This window comes from Rhipicephalus sanguineus, chromosome 4 (genome assembly GCF_013339695.2).
Source record: "Rhipicephalus sanguineus isolate Rsan-2018 chromosome 4, BIME_Rsan_1.4, whole genome shotgun sequence".
Taxonomy (NCBI): Eukaryota; Metazoa; Arthropoda; class Arachnida; order Ixodida; family Ixodidae; genus Rhipicephalus; species Rhipicephalus sanguineus.
Genome location: NC_051179.1, coordinates 177,156,386 through 177,170,595, shown reverse-complemented (window position 1 = coordinate 177,170,595; position 14,210 = coordinate 177,156,386). Strand labels below are relative to the sequence as shown.

The window sequence follows — 14,210 nt, the reverse complement described above, 5'->3', positions numbered from 1 at the left end:
AATAACAGGTGGTAACATGAAAAAAATGACATGCATGTCGTGTATGTCATGATTTACATGCCACGCTCATGGTGCATTTGTGGCCGTTTCGCTGGCTTGATATACACCAAAATTGGTATTGCACGACGCGACTGTATGACGAACGTAAATTAGAGGTGGTAACATGAAAATCATGACATGCGTGTCATGTACGACATGATTTACATGGCACACTCATGGTGCGCTCGCGGTCGTTTCGCTAGATTGATATGCACCAAAATTGGTATTGCGCGATGTGGCTGTACCAAGAACATGAATAACAGGTGGTAACGTGAAAACCATGACATGCATGTCATGATTTACATGCCACGCTCATGGTGCATTAGCGGACGTTTCACTAGCTTGATATACGCCGAAATTGGTATTGCGCGACGCGCCTGTATGACGAACGTAAATGAGAGGTGGTAACATGAAAATTGTGACAGCCAAGTCATGTGCGACATGATTTACATGCCACGCTCATGATGCGTTCGCGGCCGTTTCGCTCGCTTGATATACACCGAAATTGGTATTGCGCAACGTGACTTATGACAATCATATGTGACAGGTGGTAACTTGAAAATTATGATATGCATATCATTTACGGCATGATTTACATGCCACGCTCATTGTCCGATCGCGGCCGTTTCGCTAGCTTGATATACACCAAAATTGGCAATGCGTGACGCGAATGCATGAAGAACATAAATGACAGGTGGTAACATGACAACCATGACATGCATGTCATGTGTGGCATGATTTACATGCCACGCTCATGGTTGACTCGCGGCCATTTCGCTCGTTCGATATGCACCAAATTGGTATTGTGCGATGTGACTGTATGACGAACATAAATGACAGGTCCTAACATGCGAATTATGTTATGCATGTCATGTACGGTATGATTTACATGACACTGTTATGGTGCGCTTCCGGCCGTTTAGTTAACTGGATATATACCAAAAGTGGTATGGCATGACAGGAGTGCGTGATGAACATAATTGACCGGTCATGCAGTGTATATACCAGAATATACGTTTCATTGGCATGGTATATACCACATTATGCATGCATGCGTGCATGGCAAACATGCGATATATGGTGAACTAGATGCCATGGCATGAATGATTTCATTTGGCTCAAAAATAAACAAAGCGATGTATGCAGCTCTTTGCTGGCTGCTTCGCATTACATCGATTCCCACAGTGCGTGGGATCTGCCGGATTTTTTAATAATGCTGAGTCTACCCGCGCCGGTGTGTTTTCTGGAGTTCCCCAGGGACCCGTACTGGGACCAACACTCTTCCTCATCTACATCAATGTCTTTTACACGGCTATGGAACCAGGTATTACAATGAGGCTCTTTGCAGACGACTGCGTCATATACTCTCCTACTATCACAACAGAGGACCAGGTAAAGATCGACAAATCTTTAGAGCATATTGAAAAATGGTGTGAGAAACACGGTATGCAAGTTAATACAGATAAAACTATGTGTATTACATTTACCTATAGAAAGACACCACTCCACTTTAAGTACACTCTCTCTGGGGAGACATGAAACACGTGAATACCTTAAAATACTTGGGGGTCACAATAACGCAGTCTATAAAGTGGGACGTTCATACTGATCAGATTTCTGCACGAGCATTCAAGCAACTAGGCTTTTTAAGGCGTAAACTGACTGGCACTTCTTCTCAGGTTAAACTAACAGCATACAAAACACTAATTAGAACCGTCTTAGAATACGCAGCAATAGTTTGGAACCCGCACCAAAAGAACATGACTGACGTATTACAAAAAATTCAAAATAGGGCTCTTAGATTCGTTTATTCAAAGTATGCTAGGCAGGAGAGTGTTTCCGCGCTGCGTTTGCAAGCACGTATCGCAACTCTCGCTGGCCGACGACAGCTGGCTTGTCTGAAGTTTCTTTTCCTTCTTTCGAACAACTCAGTAAATATAAATAGGGACATATACCTAAAAGCTCCGAACCGTCACTCCAGGAGAACTAACAACGAGAAATGCATACGCCCATTCTTGTCACGTTGTCACACGTTTAAGTATTCTTTTTTTCCCGCAGTTATAGAGTTGTGGAATGACCTGCCGAATGACGTCGTCAGTGCTCAATCACTTGATTCATTTTTGTCGCTGCTGGAATCTCATTTAGAGGCATTGGAATAAGTTGACTGGTATCGGTGCGCAAATAAAGGCAAAAACGCTGTATCGCGCATGTACCTGCACATTGTTACACGTGTTCAACAGTTCTCACATGTATGTATTTCATGTTATCTTGTTCCTAGGGCATAACCTTGTTAATGCTATATTCTTATTTATCTTGAACATGTATGCTAGTTTTTTTTTACGCCCTTGAAATACTTATATGCATGGCTCATCTATTACTTTTTCTTTCTTTGCTGTTGTCGCTGTTATGGTTACCTTGTACTACGGATTTTCCCTTTTTATTTTCCCAATATGAAGTCCACTTTATTTTGTATGCCCTCTCCTGTATAGGCCTGAAAAGGCTCACAGTATTGAATAAATAATAAATAAAATCGATAAATAATAATCACAGCAGTAAAATATATAGTGAGGTTCAAGATGAACGCAGATAGATTTTCGAGGATATGCACAGCAGAGCAAGCCTTGTAAAACTGCAATATTTACCGTCATTTACTCCAGCCAATTCGTCGGAGGCCTCCATGCGCATTTTCCCCACTGGAACCATCTGATGACTCCTGAGGACGCTTGACCGGCTGCCTATGTGGCAGCTGGCGAGATGCGTACTTATTCAAGTAAGCCGGGAGGCCTTCGAACAATCGAGGAATTGCGTCGGCCCTCGGCTTAGCTCTTTCACGCGGCAATATTTGATGAACGCACTGTTCATCGACAGTGCCTTGTATAACGCACTTGTCTTCACGAATGATGTCCTCCTTATCAAAATATCAAAATGTCTTTCGCATACGCGAACGTTCGGTGAGCTAAACGACAATGTACCCGTTTCTTGACGCGCCCGTTTCCACTTCTCTCAGCTTTCGGGGTCACTGGGCAACGCGAACAACGAAGCTTTTTCGGTGGTTCCTCTGCAGCCCCAGCGACAGTGCGGCACACAGCATGTCTTCGGCAACGTCCGTCAAGCTGCGGCTAACTATTCGTAGTCAGACTATTCGTAGTAAGACTCGTAGTAAGACCCATAACTATTCGTCGCGTTCGAAAACGGTAACAGGCACAGACAGCACGGCACACTCGCAATAAAACACGACGCCAAGAGAGCCAACACACCACGCCGTCGCCTCGCTGGCGTCGACGAGCGCCTCCTTGAAGGCTCTGTTATACTCCGACTTTCCCGACGTGCGTTTCGTCACGTCGAGCCGGCGACGCTACGCTAGGCGCAAATTTGCGTCCGTTACAGTCGAGCCGGCTCCAACGCGCCGGTGCGATCGCATCTCGAGGAGCGCAAGCGCAGTAAAGCCGGTAAAGCGAGGAACGCGCCGCGCCACCTGTCGGGAACCGACGAAACAGCCCCCGAAGCAGGCTCCTGTGCATGCGAGTCGAGCGCGGCCGCGCCGGCCGCGCGCGTCCGGCGCGAAATGCAGCAGGATCCGAGCAACGCCCGAGCGCGCCAGGCCCAGGAGCCGTCGCCCGCGTCGGCGGTCAGCCGACGCCGGACTATAGAGGTAATAGAGGGCTGTTTTAAATGCGAAGCATTTCTTAGCGAACTTCTGCGGCATTGATCGTATCTATCTATCTATCTATCTATCTATCTATCTATCTATCTATCTATCTATCTATCTCTATCTATCTATCTATCTATCTATCTATCTATCTATCTATCTATCTATCTATCTAGCCGCCTTCCACTTTGATTTCTCCTGGCCGTTTCGTTAATGGGATGTATACCAAAATTTGTATGACATAACATGACCGTATTGCGAAAATAAATGACCAGTCATAACATGAAAATCATGACATGCATGCCATGAACAGCATAATTTACATGCCACGCTTTTGGGGCTCTTGCGGCCGTTTCGTTAATTTGATATATACCAAAATTGGTATTGCCTGACAATAGTGTGTCACGAACACAAATGACAGGTCCAAATGTGCAAATCATGACATGCATGTCATGTCCAGCATGATTTGTATTACATGATCTCGGGGCTCTCGAGGCCGTTTGAATGAATGGATACATACCAAAACTGGTATGCTGAGACATTCCTGTATGACGAACATAACTGACACATGGTAGCATGAAAATCGTGACATGCATGTCATGTACGACATGATTTACATGCTACGCTCATGGTGCTCTCACGTCGATTTCGCTCGCTTGATATACACCAAAATTGGTATTGCGCGACGAGACTGTATGGTGAACGTAAATCAGAGGTGGTAGCGTGAAAATCATGATATGCAAGTTATGTACGACATACTTTACATGCCATGCTCATTGTCCGATCGCTGCGGTTTCGCTCGCGTGATATGCACCGAAACTGGTATTGCGTGAGGCGACTGTATGACGAACATAAATGAGACGTGGAAACTTGAAAATTATGACATGCAAGTCATGTGTAACGTGATTTAAATGCCACGCTCATGGCGTACTTACGGCCATTTCGCTCACTTGATATACACCGAAATAGGTATTGCGTGACGCGACTGTATGACGAACGTAAATGAGAGGTGGTAACATGAAAATCATGATATGCAAGTCATGTACGACATGACTTACGTGCCACGCTCATGGATCGCTCGCGGCCATTTCGCTCGCTTGATATAAAACCAAAAATAGGTATTGCGTGACTGTACGACGAACGTAAATGAGATGTGGCAACATTAAAGTATGACTTGCATTTCTGTATGGCATGATTTACATGTCCCGATCACGGTGCACTCGCGGCGTTTCGCCCGCTTGATATACACCAAAATTGGTATTGCGCGATGTGACTGTATGACGAGCGTAAATGACAGGTGGTAACATGAAAACTATGGCACGCATGTCATTTACGACACTACTTACATGACACGCTCAGGGTGCACTCGCGGCCGTTTGGCTAGCTTGATACAGACCAATATAAGTATTGCGGGACGACACTGTATGGCTAACATAAATGAGAGGTTGTAACATGATAATCCTGATATACATGTCATATACGACATGATTTACATGCCACGCTCATGGTGCGCGCGCGGCCATTTCGCTGGCTTGACATGTACCAAGTTCGGTATTGCGCGACGCGACTGTATGACGAACATGAATGACAGGTCCTAACATGCGAATCATAGCATGCATGTAATGTACGGTATGATTTACATGACAATGTCATGGTGCACTTCCGACCGATTTGTTAACTGGTTATATACCGAAATTGGCTTCATTACCATGGTATATACCAGACTGTACATGTATTTATGCATGGAAAACATGCGATATATAGTAAACTAGATGTCATGGTATGAATGACTTCATTTACCCCAACGACAAAACAATGCGATGTATGCAGCACTTTGCTGGCTGCTTCGAATTACATCGATTCCCACAGTGCGTGGGATCTGCCATATTTTCTTTGATGACGTAAGCGCGCGTCGACTTTACGCTGGAGTATTACGGGCGAGGAGTTACGGAGTCGCCCTCTGTCGGACGCGCCTCTATTGCGTGCTAGGCAGGATACTGCCGGGGCGCTCCCCATAGGTTTTGCCGTCCGCGCTCTAAAAAACACCGCGCGGGAGCCTTCCGGGACATTTCTGTAACTACTTTCGAAACGAAATATGTTCTTTACTGTCAAAATAATAAATTTCGACGAACAGAAAGCACAAGTTAGTATACAGTCGCCGTCTCTTAGCAGAAAACGGGCGCCCACTTCACGCGGTCACAGCGATGGAGACCGCTGGAGCGGCTTCTTGCGTGAAAGGTAGTCAGTCGCTGAGTGCAAACTGTGTGAAATATCTTATTGAACTGCCTGCATAACCAAACGGAGCATAACAGAAAGTAGCCTCAAGCCAGCGATCGCACGCTTTCGCGGCGACCGACGTTGCTTCTCAATGTATGAGCGTCTGCATGTATGTCCGTACTCATGACTTCGCTTTCGCTACGAGCGCGTTTTGGCACCGTGCTGTCAACTACAGGCCGCAAAATATGAGAATTTGCGAGTACACAAACAACTGTTGTTGCGCAGATGCTATCAGAGCAGTTCAAAAACAATTTCGTCACAACTATGACTTTGACGCGCCTATGGTAACGTATTGTGCTGTCCCGCCAATTGATATGTTTCTTTTGGGGGGGGGGGGGGGGATGTCAGTGTCATTTGACAAGTTGCCGCACACTGCATGTTGATCGGTCTTCTGAGCGGGCAATTGCCGCTGCTTCTGTTTCTTATTTCAGTGCATTTGTTTCGTTTGGTGCTCACTAACGCGTGAGCAAATGCGATGCCTATTTTAATATTCTCCCTAATTACCGCGCTCTTTGCATTCCAGTGAGCTTACCGTTTTCTGCCACTATGAGGTCATCATGATGTCACATAACGTGACCTCACACGATGGCGTATTCACACGACATGGTCACTTTGCGCTGCCTCCGTGATCGGTGGGCCGGTCACGGAGGTATAGCGCAAAACCGCGTTAGGTGCAGAAAGCGTTTGGAGGGGGGCGGGGGAGAATACATTGACTGTCAAGAAGAAGAAGAAACTGGCTTTCGCATTCAAGTCATATTAGGGGAATGCATAAGGGACCCTGTGAGTATTTTTAATCCAGTGTATCTAAACGATGACTTAGATATATGCAGCCAATTTGGACACAGAGCACGGGGCTGTCGATTGAGAGGTCGCACGGGAAGGTTCTGACACGGTATCGCAACAGGTAAAAAGTAGCGCCTCATCCATCCTGTCGGAGATAAGCACCATTACCGGCGGGAAGCGCGCGCGAACGATCGCCTCAGTGTGCCGCTTCCTGATGCTCACCGGACATCGCAGCCCCGACGCAGTGTCAAAAGTCTTCGTCGCGGAATCGCTTTTTGCACACATAGCCTTTAGCTGCTTGCCGGCTTTTAGCTTCACAACCCACGCTTCACGCAGTTTATTGTCCCGCGGGTACCAGTGCAGGCTGACACCGGGCTTCGTTGCGTAAGTGCGGCACCGAGCAGTAGAGCAGCATGTTCGTCGCCTTCGGAGGAAGCCACTCCTATTAAAGTGTGTTCAGTTGTGCTCAAAATTAGAGAAAACCTCCGCATTTGAACAGGCCGCAGCGCAGGTGTAACTTGAAAGTCGTTTTCAAAGCGCGCGGCAGCGCTCCACAAGCAGCCGACGCGGCCGCTGAGACCACGTGATCCTGCCATGCACGTCACGCCGACGGTGGCGCCGGCGTTTCCAGTGGTGGGCCTCGCGCCCTTAACACCGGTGGCGCCGTCCCGTGGTCAAAGTTGGCAGCACACAAAGCTCTCTCATTGAGTGACCAGTGAAAAGTATTGAGGGATGGATTATAATAATACTTTTATTCGACCCCATTTAGAGTACGCATACATGGACCCATATTTAATAAAGGATGTTTATAAACTAGAAATTGTCCAAAGGAGAGATATAAGCTTAGTAAGATTAAGATTAAATAGATGAAGAAATAAGATAAAGAAATGTGTCCAAAATTCTTAAAAAAACAGGGATATGCGAAATTTGTTCGATGCCTTCACAATTACTTCTTCTGTAGCCGCAGGCATCTTAAGATGGCTAAAGACGTCTTTTGGGACAGTAATAAAGAAAGTTAAATTAACGTTTTATTTAGCGCAGTGAGGCGGTTATGCCAGAAGGGCGAATTGAAGTCCTTCTTGCGAAGAAGCCATTGCAGCTTTGAGATTTCGCAAAAACGGCCTCTAGTAATAATTGCGAAGGGATGAATATTCACCCACATTCCGCAGCGAAACCGAAACAGAACGTTCTCTTCCTTCTTCTTTTACGTATTCCTTTAATGGTTCGCCTCTAGAAAATGTGTCTCAATACAAATATCTAGGTCTTGTATTTACTAGGGCTTTGTCTTCGTCATATCACATTGATGTCATGTGTAACCATGCGCTTAGAAGGCTTGAGTAGCTACAACGTACATTACGTTCCGCCCAACTAACACAAGACTCCTCACTTATAAAACTTTGGTTCGTCCAATACTCGAGTACGGTTCTGTCATATGAAACCATCACAAAGTAACAGACGTAAAAAAGTCAATATGTCGAAAAGAAAGCTATACGCCTCATATATCATCGCTACGATAGATTTTTTCGCCCCTAACAGTAGCCTAGCCAGGTAAAGGAGATCGTAGACAGTGAATAAGAGTGTAAAGAAACTTCCAAGATTCAACGTGGCGACGAGAAGAGAGACTAGTAAGCTGAAGACCCGTGCCGTCCCCCTCCCTCTGAATTTTTTTTTTTTGTGCAGTGACATACAGTGCACAAAATGAAGCTCGACCACATCTGCCTGCCTGGCCCTCACTTCAGATCGAGAAGGTGCACCCCCCCCCCCCCCCCCCCCCCCCGAAAAAAATTTCTGCCTACGCCTCGATGACCTAGTCCTCATCTTCACAGTATTCAGCTTACTAGTCTCTCTTCTCGTCGCCACGTTGAATCTTGGAAGTTTCTTTACACTCTTATTCACTGTATACGATCTCCTTTACTAAGCAACTAAATCAAACCCGCTAAGCCAACATTCACCAGAGGTCATCATGAGCTGAACATGTGTCCTTTTATTCACCGAACTAATGAGCGCAAACACAGTTTTTTGTACACACTATGAAAATATGGAATGCTTTACCCGGTCATGTTAGATCTTTACCACTTGACGAATTGGATTTGTAAGTTACTAACCATTGATATTTATGTTCGGCACATTTTGTGTTTTATTGCAATTTTTGTATGCTACCTCCACTCCTGCGATAGCCCTTCAATGCTGTAGTATGTTCAAATAAATTAAATAAGTAAAAATAATTTCGTGTAAACTACATTGTTGATGCCACCATACTACATTATGACAACTCATTCTCTCAATTGTGTTGCTTTACCTTTGCGTATATAAAACTGTTTCTAAAAATTTGTGCAAAATTTTCTAGAAATGTATGTTTACGAATCTTTGTTAGTACGTGCTTGCCTTTCAGTAGTAATGCTTAATTATAACCTGCTGCATAATTTGTTCACTTCTTTCACTATACTCCTTTATTTTTCTTGCCCCCCTTGCTTGGTCTTCAGACTGTAGTGTGTGCTAAATAAAAGAAGTGAATGAAACGAGCGCGACATTAAAAAAGCTTCTTTGATTATGGCCACTAAGGTACGTGCTTTTCCTTGACCGATCGGTATGCACTACTCCGACATAAAGGACAGAAAAGCCGCAATTTTAGTTACGAATACATTGCACTTCCATGCACTGCAGTGGTTTTTCTATGGCGCCCCGAAAAAAAAGAAACATCAAACGTCGCATTCGTGCCCATGCCACTGCAGCGTACTCCTTTCCTTTGAGAATACATCAAAAACCAAATAAACATTGCGCGGCAATGAAGCCACGTTCGATGAGGTCAGAAAAAAAAGAAAAGTTGCTTGACATCACACGTTGCGCTACATTGCGATAAAAACAGAACGACGAATCCCGCTTGCGTGTATATCATTTAATTTCCCGCTTCACGGAGGTATCGCCTCATAAAAAACTAACCTTAAGAAAGAAGTTAAGATGAAGACCAGATGTGGAACAAAATGCTACGAAATACAACACAGTGAGCATACTCAGCTCCAGCTACACAAAGACGACAGAAAGCAGTAAAGCAATGCAGATTGCTCAGTACAGGCTGCATGTAAATTTTACACAAAACAACAGACAACTAGACATTCGTACACACATTTTATGGCCCGCATATTTCTTTCGATTTCTCTTTTTATTTTATAACGAAAATTAACGACCTTTCAAAGAACTAGTCACAATATGGTATATTTATATTGCCACAAGCCGACGCCTATGGCCCACTACCATACGCTGATATATGTAATTTAGAAGTATAGCTCCTATAGACGCTGATGCGAAATATGATTCCGTCAATGCGGAAGTTTAGGTTATAGCATGCATTTGTTACGGCTAAGCGATAAATTTGTTGTGAAAGTTATGTTGTTCCTATATTTAGCTTGCACACTTGAAGCAGCCAACTTATGTCAGGCACCAACTAATTCGAAAGCACTTAGCCTTATAACGACAATTGCGTCACCATATAGTGATAATCATGTAGCGCTTTGTGGTCAATACTGTGCAGAATATTTTACGTGACACTTGCCGATGATGTAGTCGTACTCCTTTCTCAACTGCTTGAGAGGCGTGTCCAGATGCTCTGGCGATTGTTTGGGGTTCATGTAGGCGAACATCATGGTCACGGCCAGAATGTCCGACTTGGACACCATGGCTGCTGCTGAGCCCCGCACGAGAAGTCACGCACTCTGACCACTGTAATCGAGCCTAGAGGAGCCGATGTTTCGTGAGCCACAAGCAGCTCCCAAATGCCCACGTGGTTCGTTCGCGTAAGGCTCTCACAGAAAGTGTACGGTGCGCACACTTTTGATGTCGCGCTGAGATATTCCAGGCAATGTGAGCGCCCAATCGCATTCATTCCGGGCGCTTACGCTCTCGCCCCAAGCGTAAGCGCCGAGGCCGTGTTGTTCTCTCCCACGTGTCCCCTCACGCAAACCGTTATGACGAAATAAGGAAGCCGGCTTAGGCTTAAGGTTCGCGATGTGAGAGAAAGTAGGCCGACAGCCTCCGGCGACTTCATGGTCAAGGATGAGTCCGCTCTTTCGGCACGGGACTCGCGCGACGACGGCGCGAAGGTCTCCTGTCCCTCCAAGGGCGCCACCTCCCAAGCGGATCGGAGCACGCTATGCGCCGACACCCCGAATCTGTGGACACAAAAAATTGTTCCGGCCTCGGTGCGCTCAAGCTCACGCGCCTGAACGGAATCACTTAGGAGCGTGGCGCACTATTCAGGAGCAGAGCCGTATCGCGTATACAATGGAGGAGACGTGGATTGCTTTCCTGATGCTTGGAAAGTGAACCTTAGTTCGTTTCCTTTCGCGCTCCTTGGAGAAGACTTTCCTGCAAGGCGTGAGGAGCGTGTGTCTGTGGCCTCTCGCTCTTGGAGTAAATGGGGCAATTAATGTCTCGCCGCGTCAAATGGTCGCGAAGAGAGGTGATCCAGGCTGTGCAATGCACGGTAGTCCTCACAGGAAACAACTGCCATGCCTCATTCACTCCCCATTGCCACGCGCAAGGACCCGCCATTTTCCATGTAAATCCACGTGTTTCAACACGCCACGCTGACTTGCTTCTTTGCTACAAAAATGATCGTTGAAATATAGCGGAGCGTTATCAGTCGAAGCACTACCATTTAGAAGGAAACCGAGACTTTCTTTATACTAGTATATATATAGGTTCTCGAAGCTGAAATAATGCAGTATATATGTATTATAGTATCAACTCGCATCATCGCAACACGCCGCAGACGAGGCACGTTCTGCGACGTTTCGCATAGCCTGAAGTAATCAAGCCTGAAGTACAGTCACAGCGAAAGCTGGAAGAGCGGCATTTCTAGAGCACGTTATAAACTCTCTTAATACAAGTACATTAGCAACGTACCCACTACGCCACAAATCATAATTTTTGGGAAGTTGGGAAGCACCCACCACGACATTATTCGTTATTTTGTGGAGAAGCGAGGTACCATCTGTAAGGCATTATGCGCATTTTGTTGATGCGACAGTTGATGACGATGAAGAATTATGGCTGAGCCCTTTGTAATGGGTTGTAAGCTTTAAACGACCCACTAGTTACGTAATTCATATTGTGTGACGCTCGGTCGTTATTTACCTGTCTCACCACGCTTTATAACATACGTTAACCGCAGAAACGGAGAGCGAGGGAGAGAGAGAGAGAGGGGGAATTAATTTTATTGAGAGCCCGAGGAAATGGATCGGCAGAGCCTTATGGGCTTCCTTGGCAACCAATAGAAATGCACTTGCGACGAACCCGCTACGTTATAAATTATCATAATTTTTGTGAAGTAGGGAAGCAGCCACTATGCAATTTTTCGTCATTCTGCGGAGAACCGTGTTACTCGCTTAACACCTGTGAGGCGTTATGTGCACTTTGTTGATGCCGTGGCTGATTGATTGATTGATTGAAATAACTTTAATGAGGTCCGGCGGGACGCGCCCTAGTGCGCTGATGACGATGAAGAATTATCGCAGAGGCCTTTGTACTGGGTTGGAAGCATTCAACAACCCACTCGTTGCGCAATTCGCATTGTGTGACGCGCGGTTACAGAATTTGCGTTTGTGTGACGCCTGGCTGTTATTTTACACTTCTACCACACTACATTACATATGTTAATGTGGTTCCTTCCCGACATGAAGCCTGTATAGGGTCTTTTTGGAGCCCACTTTCAAGCACCAGCATGGCTGAGAGGGAGAACACTGGGCTCCCACGCAGTGGGCCCAGGTTCGAACCTCGTTCCATCCTCGAAATTTTTTCTTATTTACTTTTTTCTTATTTCGTGCGATAGCGGTTACGTACACCAGCGGCGGCGGCGGCGGACAACTACGGCGCCAAAAACGGTCATTGTAATGATCTCATAACAGCTGTCGCTCTAAAATACCCAGGAAGAAACGGGGTTCGGACCTGGGCCCTCTGCGTGGGAGCGCGGTACTCCACCTCAGAGCAATGCCGGTGCTTGAAACTGCTTTGCAAAAATACCCTATACAGGCTTAATGTTGGGAAGGAACCACATTAACCTATGTAATATAGCATGGTAGAAGAGTAAAATAACCACCAGGTGACACACAAAGCGAATTGCGCAACGAGTGGGTTGTTGAATGCTCCCAACCCATTACAAAGGGCTCTGCCCTAATTCATCGTCATCAGGCACAGCACCAACAAAGTGCACATAATGCCTTACATGTATTTAGCGGTACCATGGTTCTCCGCAGAATGACTAAAAATGTCATAAAGTGCGTGACTTTTAAGGGCTCGTTTTTTCTTTGTTAGACACAATATTAATGAGAACTAACAGACAATAATGCCAAGGAAAGTATAGGGGACCTTATTTGCAGTAATTATAATATGAATGTGAAGAAAGTAAAGTGGACGAAAAGATAACTTGCCGCCGGCAAGGATCGAACCTGCGACGTTCGTATAACGCGTCCGATGCTCTACCACTGAGCTACGGTGCTGGTCATCCTCCCGTCCACATTATGGGGTATATATAGGTGCATTTAAACCTAGGAGTATCTCAGTAACCTGCGATTCGCTCATGACATTGCATTGATGAGTAACGCGGGAGACGAATTACAGCTCATGAATACTGAACTGGATACGGAAAGTAGAAGAGTAGGTCTGAAAATGAATATGCATAAAACTAAAGTAATGTGGAACAATCTTGGCAGAGAACAGCGCTTTACGATAGGTGGCGAGACACTGGAAGTTGTAAAGGAGTACGTCTACTTAGGACAGGTAGTAACCGCGGAGCCGAACCATGACAGTGAAATAACTAGAAGAATAAGGATGGGATGGGGCTCATTGGGCAAGCATTATCAAATCATACCACTATCCCTCAAGAGGAATGTATATAACAGCTGCATCTTACCGGTACTTACCTACGGAGCAAAAACCTGGAGGCTTACAAAGAGGATTCAACCTAAATTGAGGACGACGCAGCGAGCAATGGAAAGGAAAATGATAGGTGTAACCTTAAGAGACAGCAAGAGAGCAGAGTGGGTCAGGGAACAAACGGGGGTTAAGGATATCATAGTTGAAATCAAGAAGAAGAAATGGATATGGGCCGGGCACGCATCACGTCGGCAGGATAACCGGTGGTCATTAAGGGTAACTGACTGTATTCCAAGAGATGGCAAACGCGTGAAGGGGGGACAGAAAATTAGATGGGTAGATGAGATTAAGTTTGTAGGTATAACGTGGCAGCAGAAAGCACAGGACCGGGTTGATTGGCGGAACATGGGAGAGGCCTTTGCTCTGCAGTGGGCGTAGACAGGATGATGATGATGATGATGATGATGATGATGATGATGATGAAATCTAGGAGCGTTAGTCAGCGCCGATCGCAGCCATGACGGCGAATGTGTAACACTCTTTTTCTGCCTGTCGCCATCGCGTAGCACGTGATCTTTTTACGAGCTGGCAG

General features: G+C 45.8%; 1 protein-coding gene across 1 annotated transcript in view; it reads right to left on the bottom strand.

Annotated features, from left to right (window-relative positions):
- The window catches only part of LOC119391876 (glucose dehydrogenase [FAD, quinone]), a 90,934-nt gene extending 80,512 nt beyond the window's left edge, over window positions 1-10,422 (bottom strand). Inside the window, exon 1 of the mRNA XM_037659528.2 lies at window positions 10,299-10,422. Within this exon, the coding sequence (XP_037515456.1) occupies window positions 10,299-10,422 (124 nt within the window). The remainder of the gene's footprint in view (window positions 1-10,298) is intronic.
- Window positions 10,423-14,210: the final 3,788 nt, after the last annotated feature.